General features: G+C 40.8%; 1 protein-coding gene across 1 annotated transcript in view; it reads left to right on the forward strand.

Annotated features, from left to right (window-relative positions):
• LOC136875740 (lipase 1) overlaps positions 1–12,254 on the forward strand; it is a 125,130-nt gene extending 112,876 nt beyond the window's left edge. The window contains exon 9 of the mRNA XM_067149312.2: positions 11,883–12,254. Within this exon, the coding sequence (XP_067005413.2) occupies positions 11,883–12,032 (150 nt within the window). The 3' untranslated portion in view covers positions 12,033–12,254. The remainder of the gene's footprint in view (positions 1–11,882) is intronic.
• Positions 12,255–13,353: the final 1,099 nt, after the last annotated feature.

Genomic DNA, 13,353 nt, shown 5'->3' on the forward strand with positions numbered 1-13,353 from the left:
GCAAGTAATTTCCTAATACTCCTTCCCATATTCTTCCACACAAAATTCCCTTGAATAGCATAAAGAACCTTGTTTGCCCCAAAATGACCGAGTTCTTTGTGATAATACCAAATCATGTCTTCCTGTAATGCCTTTGGTACACAAACTTTAAATTCTCCAGAATGACACTTCCTTGACAGGAAACCACTACTTAGTTTGTATTCATGTTTACCTTTCTTCACAAGAACATCTGCCTCCTTATCTCTTAACCAGGTCAGGATAACATTCATCTCATCGTCCCTCTCCTGTTCCACCATGAGATGACGTAATCGATCTCGTTCTGTCATGTTGTCCGTCACATTACCCACACATACCAGTATTCCTTCTCGTATATCTACATACCTTGACTCAGTATTGCCTGATAAATTCCTACTGAGGAAATCGGCTAAGACATTATCTTTACCTTTAATATGTCTAATAGTGAAGTCATATTCACTGATAGCTAAAATCCACCTTGTCATTCTATTACTTGTTAACTTACATGTTTTAATAAATACTAATGCCTGATGATCTGTCCATATCTCAAACTTATTCCCTAATACATACATCCTAAATTTGCTTAATGAATAGATAATAGCCAAGAACTCAATTTCCGTGATGGTATACCTTTTTTCAGTCAAGCTGAGTCCCCGACTCGCCAAAGAAACAATACCCAAATTTCCTTCGTCATCCCTCTGACACAAACATCCAGAAATGCCCTTTTCTGACGCATTGGTCATGAGTACAAACTCGCGATTAGGCATAGGGTATTTTAACATAACGGCATCATTAAAACCTTCCTTCAGCCTAAGAAATGCCTCATCATGTTCAACTGTCCACTTCCATTTAGCTCCACCTTTCAATAAGCCTCTGAATGGCTCTAACAACGCTGCATATTGGATGACAAAACGTCTAAAATAATTACAAACCCCTAAAAAAGATGTTAACTGTTTACTATTACGTGGAGTGCTCGTGTTGTTAATCTTCTCTAATCTCGTTTGTTCTGGTTTTACCCCCTGTGCAGATACAGTGTGCCCCAAAAATGTAATCTGTTGTGTGCAAAATGTTGACTTATCCAGTTTTAATGTGAAGCCTCCCTCTCTAACTTTCTGTAAGACTATGTTCAAATGTTCCATGTGTTCTTCAAAAGTGTGAGATGCTATTACTACGTCATCAATGTACATGGTAACAAAATCCCCTGTATCCCGGCCTAAAACTCTAGACATAGCACGAATCAACGCTGCCGAAGACGTTTTTGTACCAAACGGGACTCTTGCAAATTGATACAAACAGTTCTTATATGCGAAAGCAGTGAGAGGTCTATCCTCTCTTCTGAGGGGAATTTGCCAAAATGAAGAAGACAAATCCATGATAGAAAACCATGTTTTCCCTTCAAAACGCTGAATGAGCTCTTCCACTGCTTCAGGCCTCTGTTGGTCTGCCTCAATCCTCTGATTCATAAGCCTGGCGTCAATACACAGCCTGACTGACCCATCCTTCTTGGCAACGATAATTAAAGGATTAATACTATGGCTACAAGATGGTTCAATTATTCCGTAATCCAGCATAATGTTTATCTGTTCTTCGACAGCACTAGCATATTTAAGTGGAATAGGGTACTTGGGTCCCACAAATGATGAATGGTCATTTACAACAAACTTGTGTTCATATACATGTGTTCTTCCTGGCTTATCACTAAATACATCTCGATGCTCACCTAACATCGAACACAACTATTCCTCCTGTAATTCACTCAAATTACTTCTCGCCACTGTCTCATACAGACTATCCCTTGGATCCTGTCTTATGCACAAGTGACACACGTCAAAACATCTCCTCTCACTAGGAACACCTTCACTCACCTCCCGAGTACCTTTACCAGAACACACGTTATCAACACTTACCTCAGACCCTTCATAATTTACACATACTTGTTTGCTAGTTTTCCCCCAGGACAAACACACACTACCCGAATCATAGTCTAATCTAGCTCCATGATTTGTAAGCCAGTCAGCTCCTAAAATAACTGAATACACCAGATTTGGCACAACAAGGCATGGTTGAAAGTTACATTCATTTTCAATCGTAATAGGTACCGCTATCATTTTATTTACTCTCTGTGACTTGCTACCCACCGCTGTTATAATGAAGGTTTGCCTCACAGGAATCTCTGTTATATTCTGACTTTCTTTCAGAATTTCCTCGTAAAGCTTGGAGCTAATACATGACCTTTCACTACCAGAGTCTAATAATACCTTCACTTTTCTTCTCCATATAATAATTTCTATCGTCGGAGTCACTACCTCACTACTTATATCCTCAGTATTATAACTACTTACATCGCTTAACAAATCACTCCTTATATCTAAATTAATACTACTATTTCTTACTTTATTACCTATGACTACGTCATCACTTAAAACATTTGACTTATCACTACTTAGGTCACAATCACGTTGTTCTCTTAAATCTACTTCTACTACACAATTATCTACACTACCTACCTGTTTTTGACAACTTTTACCTTCGGACTGTTCACGTGACCTGTGTATGCAGTCCGCTGAGAGTTTAAAGTGCGCTGGCTCAATGATGGATCCTGAATAACACTCGTGTTAGGCCTATTTTCATCTCTATGACTCAAATCCCCACGCCTCCCATTGTCGGATTGTCTCGGGTAACTCTGCTGACCTCTATCACTATTAAAATTCCTATTAGCCCTCGTCTGATCATAATTGTTTACTCTCCTCTGATAATTATCTGACCTGTTTCCCGCTCCCTCTACATTTCTACTTTGTGGTCGATTGACACCTATGCTACTATTGAGAGCCTCAATATCTAGCAATACCTCCATTTCTTTGATAGTACTGACTTTCTGCATACACGCAGCTTCCCTAATCCTATCAGAATTATGTTTTAACATAATCCTTACGATATCGACTTCTGAACCAATACTATTAAGATTTTTCCAGATAAGCACGTGTGCCAGAAAGTATTCTGTCATAGACACCCCCTCCTGTTGTCTATATTTACCAAACATAATCCGTTCTCTCTCACGACCCTGGACATTCTCATCCCAAAACTTATTAATAAACTTCTCTTTAAATTCTTCCAAATTCGACATATTATTACGGTACACTTGAAACCAGGTTTTACTTTCACCGATGAAGGAATTAGACAAGATCTCTAACACGCATTCCCATTCGATAATATTATCCCTCAACTTATTTGCAAATCTTTTCTCAACTAATGTTAGAAATTCCATAGGATTAAATTGTTTTCCAGTAAACTTAGGCAAGTCTTGGTCCCTATTGTATAAACCACTCGTTACTACTATTTCTCTTGTAATCTGACCTTCTCTCATTTCTTGCCGTAGTACCCTCTGGCAATTCAAAACTTTTTCTTCCGCCACTTTCTCCGCATTCTCTTTCATTATTCTCAATTCTTCCTGTAATTTTTCCTCTTTCTCGGTAACCTTCTGCGACAAAGTTTCTTGTTTATTCTTTAGTTCTCTGACCTGCCCAAGCTCTTTTTCAAACGTTTCTACTTTACTGACACATTCCTTCATATCTTGCCCCACTGCATTATGGATCTTGTCTAGTCTTTTATCTATGATCTCATGAATTTCTTTCTGATTACTAGAAATCTTATTACTTAACTCTTTGATATTCTCTGTACAAGTTCCCTTGACATGTTCAATTTGAGTATGAAGATCGCTCCGATTCAACTCCATTTCACCTCTAAGGTCAACGCACTCTTTATTTACCTTATTTTCTAACTTAGATATTTGACTAGTTACCTCTACTATCTTAGTATCTATTTTATAATTTAGTGATTCACTTAAAGCATCTATTTTCTCATTGGTCACATTAAAATTTTCTTTATTACTGCCAATTAATTCTTCCATTTGTTTCTTATTATTTTCATTACTAATATCAATCATTTGTTCCATTTTATTACTTAAAGAGTTAATCTGTTTATTACAAATCTCATTATTAATACTAATTAATTCTTTCATCTCTTCCTTACTATTTTCGTTACTACTAATTATTTGTTCCATTTTATTACTTAGAGAGTTAATCCGTTTATTACAATTTTCATTATTAGTACTAATTAATTCTTTCATCTCTTTCATCTCTTTCTTATTATTTTCCTCCATTCGTTTATGACTTTCATTACTACTAATTATTGTGGCCATCAGCAAGGAAAATTGATCTTGGTTCATCGCCCCCGCGATTTCCTTTTGAGTTTCAGTGTGCTTCTCAATTTCTGCACTTTCCTGAATTATCTCAGAAGCTTTCAACGTTTTCACCTGCTCCCTACTGTGAATTTCACCTTGTATGTCCGCAGAAGCAATGACCTCGTCGTCACATGAGTTGTTATTGTCTTCCTTGTCCATCTTTGGTTCACTAGTGATAGTACGCGATCTCAAATTAATTTCCCTCTTCAAATCCCTTGACATATCCCCAAAATACAAATATATATCACAAAATTACACTATTGAAATTTACCGGTAATACTTTCCGTTGGCTTAAATTGTGCATAATCCTCCCAGAATGAACCTATGATATGCTGTCATTCAGAACAAATTCTGAATTTCTTCGTGCCCCACGTTGGGCGCCATTTTGAGACTTTCCTGAATTGTCTGACTAACTTTTGAAACATATATAAAACTCTGCATTTAATTGAAAATCTGAATATCTGCATTTAAAATGGAAATTATAAAAATTAACATTCCTTAAATAAAATACACACACGTCGGACCTTGTACTCACACTTACTTGTTACCTGCTTACTTACACATACGTTATTTGAAGGGCGCCAGCTGTCACTCAGTACAGCAATAATAGAATGAGACTCTTGACTATCTCTAGGGTGTGGGGTAATAAGCTTACTTTTGACAACATACCATATAAGTTCTGGGAAAAGGAGATTGGCGTTCGGTTTCCCCATTAATTTTGAGGTTAAGATATTTTACTGTCAATGAAATGAAACTATGAATTCGTTTGATAGAACAATATATATTCTTTAAATAATATATCAAAAAATAGTGAGTCTTGTTGCGATAAAACAGATGAGATTATGAAATTATGACATTGCAACTGAAAGAAACTAGGCATGAATTTGAATTCTTCTTGACCGGACATTTAACAATTTATACGAAATATTTCCCTCACTGATTCACTTGACTGTACCTTCAACACTTTGAGTGTAATTACGACGTAATCCATTGCTCTGGTGTTTACTGTAGATGTGTCACGCCTAACGTGGTGATACATCCTTGCGACTGCTTCTTCGCCATATCATCTGACTTCTTTGTAAGTCAATATGGTATGACCTCTTGGCAGGTCCAGGGTTGCCCTCTCTGACTCCTTGGTAAGCCTTGCGTCCGCGTCTTCCACTAAGTGACGGACCAACCATTTGGTCTCACTCTCTCAATGACCAATAATTAATGGCTCACTGAGTCTTCTCCATCTCTCGTTCACACTCGTTGGCTGACCACCTAAGGCCTCTTGATCTAGTAGACTACTTCACTGTACTGCATCCGTATAAGTAATGACTGACGCTACAATGTGCATCCACCTTATATAGACGTTGGTTGACACAACTACGTAATCTCCAGAAATAACAATGACATACTCCCACCTACGCGACAGATATTACATACAGTGGTGAAATAGCCCCGCGGCGACTAACTCCGTGAGCGCATATCTAAATAAATACAATGACATAGCCATGGCGCGGCGATGACTTGGCAGAATCTCCACTGGTCTAGCAATATAACAACGTCACTTCCAATCTCTGATATATACAGCAATTCTCACTGTACAGGTATTGAGTGTTATACTACACATACGTATATATGTATACATCTAAGTGCAATCTTGCAAGCAACAGGCAATTGCAAAATTGAATAAAACGGATAATTACAATAATAGTAACAATATCACAGATAAAATAATAATAATAATACTGACATAATAATAATAATAATAATAATAATAATAATAATAATAATAATAATAATAATAATAATAAAATACAGATAAAATAATAAAATAATAAAAATACAGATATCATCTTGTAACGGGATTTGAACCGTTACAGTGTATATCCGGATTTGCACATATTACTGATACACTCAATCACACGATTTTACTGATTTACATAGTATGCGTATCACTCTTCTTTTAATTAATGTTATACTCTAATACTATTTATTAAATTAATACACCTCATATGATAGCCGCATTTTATTTGTGGTGGTGTGAAATTTTTCCTGTTGTTAAACTACCAACTGATGAGCTCTGCGGGTTAAGAAGTGACCCTTAACATCGGGATTCCTGTCCTGGAAGGCCGGCTACCAATTGTTTACAAACTTCCCCACGTTCATTGTTCTCTGCCTGTCTGGTTAACGGAACGTTTTAATGTGCTCAAGGATAGGCTAGCGAACTTGTAGACTGGTTAATACGCAGAAAGTTTGTTATTTACAAAAACTGTTCCCTCTGCTACCTGCTAAGAATCTTCCTTTTGTCCCTGTTGAATTTAGTCTCTCCAATTCAACTGTCTTTAGAACAAACGGGCTATTTTTATCTCAGCTTTGTATTTTGCACATTGCCTTCAGTGGCGGTTCGTGACATTTTACTCTGGCAGGATTGTGCTGCCATCTCCTTCCTCTCCCCAATCGGTTGAGTTTTCATTTACCAGCACCACGATACTTTTAGATGAATAATAATAATAATAATAATAATAATAATAATAATAATAATAATAATAATAATAATCGATGGCACTATCTGAATAGAAATCTGCTTGCATTACAACATTAATTAATGAATTAACTACAGTACAATGGCATTCACGCACACACATTAATAGGCTAACAGCTAATGCAATCCCGACTATTATAGAACTGCACTGTTTCACTGATCACAATCACAAGTGATAATAACAACATTCATGAAATCAAATAAACAGTGCACTCCCGAATTTCTCTCTCCTTGCTCAAATTTGAAAGCATGACAACGCATTTAACAATTTGATCACACTACAAACAGTGCCGTCACGTTTATGGTTACATATTGAATCTTTATTTCAGCTTCTTTATAGAACTGAATTTTTTAAATAGTCACTGCAATGGAATTCATTGATTTGTAAAATGCTTTGGAATTAATTTCTTACAACAGTTAATATAAGACGTGGGGAGGGGGGAAGCCTAGGTACATTGTAAAGTGACTGGCGATGTGCTGAGTGCTCCGCCGTTCAGCACTTACATCCACCTACGCTCTTCCTTCCCCTGACAAGCCGATATCATCCTATCCTGCACCCCGCACCCTTGCTAAACTCTAGGTACCTACTGAAAGCTCTGCCAGACAGACCATACTAACCTTGCCGATCATACACCCACCTGCACTCTTCCTTCCCCTGACAAGCCCACATCGTTCTTTCAAGTTCCTCCCGCACCCCGCACACTTGCAAAGTGTGGGTCCTACTCAGGGCTCTGCTGCCACAGTCCGAACGCCTCACGACTAAAGAGAAAACATCAGGTGTGCTGGACAGCAGCCACGGTCTGAAAGCCGTTGCCATTTTCTTGAAAATAGAAAAGCAAAATGTTTACAGCCGAAATAATAAAGATATTCTAACATTGTATAACTGAACAGCACACCATTATAAGTTCGACTCCGCTAGATTTGCCCATCTCTTTATGAAATCAATTACAGAGTGAAATAACGTTAAATGTTTTTGAAAAGGCGGTGAGGCGGCCCCCAAAAACCCTTCATGCACGAACCGCCACTGATTGCCTTATGAGATCGTACATTGTCCTAGGCAATGGCGCGTTATTAACCTAAGAACGTCATTTGCTCAGAGCCTACCCTCCCCAGTGAAAGTGAATAAATATAGATTGTGAGTATTCACTTACATTTCCAAATTATATTGACGCAAGTCCTGAATGGTCGTTCGCCTGGCGTTCACTCCAAGTCGGGCGGACACAAAGGAGTACTTTACTCGCAAACGGAGAACACGGCTGCTCATAGACTTACTGACGGTTCGGCTCACCTCTCCGTTAATTAATTTAAATGAGTCCACCAAAAATGATATACACTCCAATACAGTTACTAGTAGCCCAAGTGACGTGCAACATTTCATAAACTCCTGAGACAGATTAAATAAACTCAGCGGGAAATTTCGGCGCTTAAAAATGGAGCAATTGAATTGAATGTGCCATTTTTCTACAGGTCTACCCATCTAATTCAAAGAATTTCGGCTATCCTCTTTCCTCGCCGCACATCTCAGGTTTCTCTGTCTAACAAAGATGCGTGGAAAATTAAAAAAGTTTCTGTTCCCAAGGTGTGGCGGTGAGTGCACAGTTTCTAATGCCGGGGTGGTGGTTTCTTGCTAAGTGCATTTATGATATAATTGCTTAACAACCTCCCAACCGAGCATGCTCTAACTCCGCTATGGTGGGTTAAATTTTCTACGCCGGTGGGTTATGACAATTTCTGCAGTCCTTGCTAGAATTGTTGAATGCTGCTTCGATTCTAATAAAAACTTAGAAGAGTTAAATATTCCACCATATCGCCGAAGGTAATTTGGGTGCAATATGCGTTGCATTGGAATCGGGATTAATCAATTTTTCGGAAATTATTATCTTGCGGACCTGAAATGTCTAAGTAAAATGTGTTCGCCTTTTAGTGTTCTCTCATTTCCACATGGTCCGAAGTGGATCCCGTCCCATGACATTTACCTCAATTTTTTCGAAACACTTCCACATGGTCCGAAGTGGATCCCGTGCCATGACATTTACAGTACCTCAATTTGTTTCAAAAACGAGTTCTTGTTCTCCTCTCACTCAGCAAATGGCTTACTATTTATTTACCTTATATACAACCTGTGACAATAAAGCTCGGTGAATGAAGTCAGAACGGTCGATCCGGCAACACTGGCGATACACAACGCTGCACCTGCGTAGCAGCAGGTTTCTACCACCTGCTCCCAACGTTGTTCAGTTGAACATCGTGTGGAAGCTGTGTAAGACCTGTTTGACACAGTGCGTGACGCAAGTCCTGAATGGTCGTTCGCCTGGCGTTCACTCCAAGTCGGGCGGACACAAAGGAGTACTTTACTCGCAAACGGAGTGCGTTGGTTCTGAACTGCGAACAGCAACATGAACGACCAAAAGATCAATGTACAGTTTTGTTTTAAGCTTGGCAAGACACCGAAAGAAACGCATGCGATGCTTGTACGTGTTTATGAAGATCAAGCACTGTCCTTGAAGTGTGTGTACGAGTGGTTCGCCCGTTTTCGAGGAGACCGGGGAAGTGTTTCTGACAACCCCCGTAGCGGAAGACCGGCAATCGCCGTCAGTGACGAAAACATTGAGAAGGTGAGAACATTAGTCACGAACGATCGGCGATTAACTGTGCGCATAATAGCGGATGAACTGCAGATTAACCGTGAAGCCGTGAATTCGTGCGTCCAACGAAACATGACGATGCTTTTGAACACCATCCCAAAGGAAGCCTTCTTGCAAATTTTCCAGGACATGTATCGCTGATCTCAGCAGTGCATAGTTATGGGAGGGGACTATTTCGAAGGACAGTAAGGTCACTGTCGTGCATTGTTCATCTATGTTGATAGTACAGGACTATTCACCGAACTTTATTGTCACAGGTTGTACTAAGTACTCTCGCAAACCGTGGCAGCAACATAAAAAGCGGTGCTTTAAAAGAACCCATCAAATAAGATGAATAGTTCTCATTTTCCAGGGATACGACATTGAGCGGAATACCACCATGAACAAATCGTTAGCTCAAATGCCTTTCCAAAATGCATTACTATAACCCAAAACTTAACGTATCAGACGTCACCATTACATATACCAAAACAGAACCTTGTCTCTCGCAATTAGCTTCGAGAAGCACAAAGTTGCTTCTGATCAAAGCGAGATAGCAGAGACAATCGGGCCTCGAACCGCCCACACACAGAAATCCCCGAAGAAAAGAACGTAAACAGTACCCACAACAGGCTCACATAAATACACTTAAGAAAATGGAAATTGCAACACCATGAAGGCATTGGTCGTTTGTATTGATTTTCAAGATATGGAACAGCGTCGTGTAGGTATGTAAACGATCAAAGTTTCAGACCCATTGGATTTTTACTACAGGTCTCCCCACGTGACTGGTCGTGGAGGAATCAACTCCAGTATACGGACTCTGGTGTAGCGTAGTTGACTTGCAGTCTGTGCAGTGAAGTGTTCCCCGTCAAACATGCCTCGACGACAGAGAAGAGCACGCTATCAACAACTGTCGCCGTTTGAGAAGGCTCGGATAATTGGGCTGTGTGAGGCTGGATTATCGCTAAGGACTGTCGCTGCACGTGTTGGTCGACAGGCATCTACGGTACAACGTATATGGCAGCAGTGGTCAAATGAAGGTACCCACACTCGTAGACCTGGCACAGGCCCAGCGCGACAAACAACTGTGAGAGAAGATCGCCGCATCATTCGGATGGCCCGGATGGAACCCCATGCAACAGCAGCGCAAATTCGAGCAGCTGTGGTACCCCACGTTACACAACAAACAGTTGGTAATCGCCTGCGTGCAGCTGGCTTACGAGCCCATGTCCCTGCAGAAGGTGTTCCATTGACCCCACAACAGCGACGTGTAAGGCTGGCCTGGTGTCGAGAAAGATCGACGTGGGTCGACGAATGGCATAGGGTCGTCTTTAGTGATGCATCGCGCTTATGTCTTGCCCACAGTGATCGCCGGAATCGTGTGCGCCGACGTACCGGGGAGAGGGGCCGCCCAGATCTTATTGTCGAGAGGCACACAGGGCCAACACCAAGCATTATGGTCTGGGGAGCTATTGGCTTAATGTGAAATCACAATTAGTGATTGTTGAGGGCACTATGACTGCTCGACAGTACGTTGATAGGGTACTCAATCCAGTGGTTGTCCCTATGATGGCGAACATTGCTAATGGGATGTTTCAGCAGGACAATGCCCGGGTTCACACTGCACGCATCTCCTGAGAAGCTCTCCACGACATCACAACCTTAGAATGACCCGCCAGATCCCCGGACCTCAGTCCTATTGAGCATGTGTGGGACATGATGGGTCGACACCTGGCCAACCGTCCTCAGCCACCCACAACTCTGGAACAACTGACCTGTGCAGTGCAGCAAGCATGGGCCACAATTCCTCAGGAAGCGATCCAGGGCCTAATTGACTCCATGCCTCGACGAATTCATCAATGGACTGCAGCTCGTGGTGGGCACATCCTGTATTGATTGCTGTCCAAACTTGCGGTCAGAGGGACCGGAAAGTGTAATCATCAAAGCACAACCGAATACTCGTCCTGCATGTTCAATTGCAGCAATGTAGCACCACTCATTCTGGGTGTTGCAGTTTCCATTCTCGTCAGTATACATAAACTATCTTGCACACAATAACAAACTGAACGCCAGGTACTACGGATGGGATAGGAAAGGCCTAGGAGTTGGAAGGAAGCGGCCGTGGCCTTAATTAAGTTACAGCCTGATGTTAAAAGTGGAGAACCACGGGAAACCATCTTTAGGGCTGCCGGCAGTGGGATTCGAACCCAATATCTCCCGGATGCAAGCTCACCGCCGCGCCCCTAACCGCACGGCCAACTCGCCCGGTACTGTAATATAGTTAGTTTAAAGGGTAAAACTACAAAGTTATCAGCTCCTCGTAACAAATAAAATGATAAGTATTTATTTAAGATTAAGCGTACTGGGCAAAGAACGTCTTACAGTTTATGTGTCTCCCTTCCGTGAAAAGAAGTGTTTTATGTTATTCCAGGAAGTGTAACTGAGTAATCACTGTCTTCTTGTGTTTTAGGATATCCAGAACCTTTCAACCATCTTGCCGAACGTAGTGGAAGCTCGCCAAGTTCCAACAGAGTACTTCAATCATTTAGACTTCATTATGCACCCCAGGATAAAGGAACTTCTGAATGATCACATCATGAAAGCCTTGGAAAAATATTAAAGAATGAGATAAAATGAAAAAATTAATTATTCTTGTATTCGTTTCTTCTGATCTGCCATGCAACAACTGCGCTGGGTGCTTATGTATGGAGGACGATGGCTCTCGTAAAGAAAGAGCAAACACGGGAGGAAATTCTCAGAATTTCAGATATTCGTCTTCACAAATTTATTCTTAATGTCCTCCCAATCATAAAATTCAGAGTTCAACTCAGAACTACACACAGCCTCCTTTTGTATTCTTTCTCAAGTAGCCATCATTAGTAGGCTACTGTGCATCTACATAAAACTGTTTTTAATTTATGCTTTCTTAATCACCAAAAGCTGTTCGGTGTAAGGGTTTAAAAATTTTAAGACCCCACTTCAATGCAATTACAATTTATACTTTATATATCTCGCTGTTGAGTTGAATTTACATTCCTATTCACCTTCCCTTCTTTTCCGTGCTGATGTTGGTTTTTGTTTTAACAAAACAGTGAAGTAATCTGTTGTTTTAACACTAACTGAAGAAGAGAAAATGTTCTGACCCCGCGACGGACAAATGGAAGAATTTTCAAACTTGAGAAAGCAAAATAATCCTTACGGGTCGCAAATTTGTTAACATCTGGCAGAAAACATGAGCTAAGCGAGGGAAGTCGCATAGGTAGATGAAAGATACGAGTCAACTAAAGTAGGAACGATCCTAGATTCAGCAAATCTTATGATCACAACACCGTCTCAAATACAGTTTACCTTCTAGAGATAGTGGGTTCGAATCCCACTGCCGGCACCCGCTAAAGACGGTTTCCTATTTTCACACCAAGAAAATGCTGAGGCGGTACCCTAATGTAGGCCACGGCCACTTCCTTCCCACACATCGCCCTTTTCTCTCCCTTCGTCGCCATACGAGTTGGTGCTACGTAAGAAAGAACTGTCTGCATTCGGGAGATAGTGGGTTCGAATCCCACTGTCGGTAGCCCTGAAGATGGTTTTCCGTGGTTTCCCATTTTCACACTAGGCAAATGCTGGGGCTTGACCTTAATTAAGGCCACGGCCACTTCCTTCCCATTCCTAGGCCTTTCCTATCCCATCGTCGCCATAAGACCTATCTGTGTCGGTGCGACGTAAAGCAAATAGCAAAAAACTGTGTGCTGCTGAAAGGTTTCCTTTTCTTCCCACTTTAACATTCCCCGGTGGGGTCGCGAGTGCGAATTGTGTAGCATATATGGACTTGGCACTGTTTTACGGTCGGATGATCTTCCTGGCACTAACCGAGTGAGTTATCTGTGAGCTTGTACTCGGAAGATGATTGGTTCACACCAGGCAAATTCCGTGGCTATACCTTA

Source organism: Anabrus simplex, chromosome 6 (genome assembly GCF_040414725.1).
Source record: "Anabrus simplex isolate iqAnaSimp1 chromosome 6, ASM4041472v1, whole genome shotgun sequence".
NCBI classification, from domain to species: Eukaryota; Metazoa; Arthropoda; class Insecta; order Orthoptera; family Tettigoniidae; genus Anabrus; species Anabrus simplex.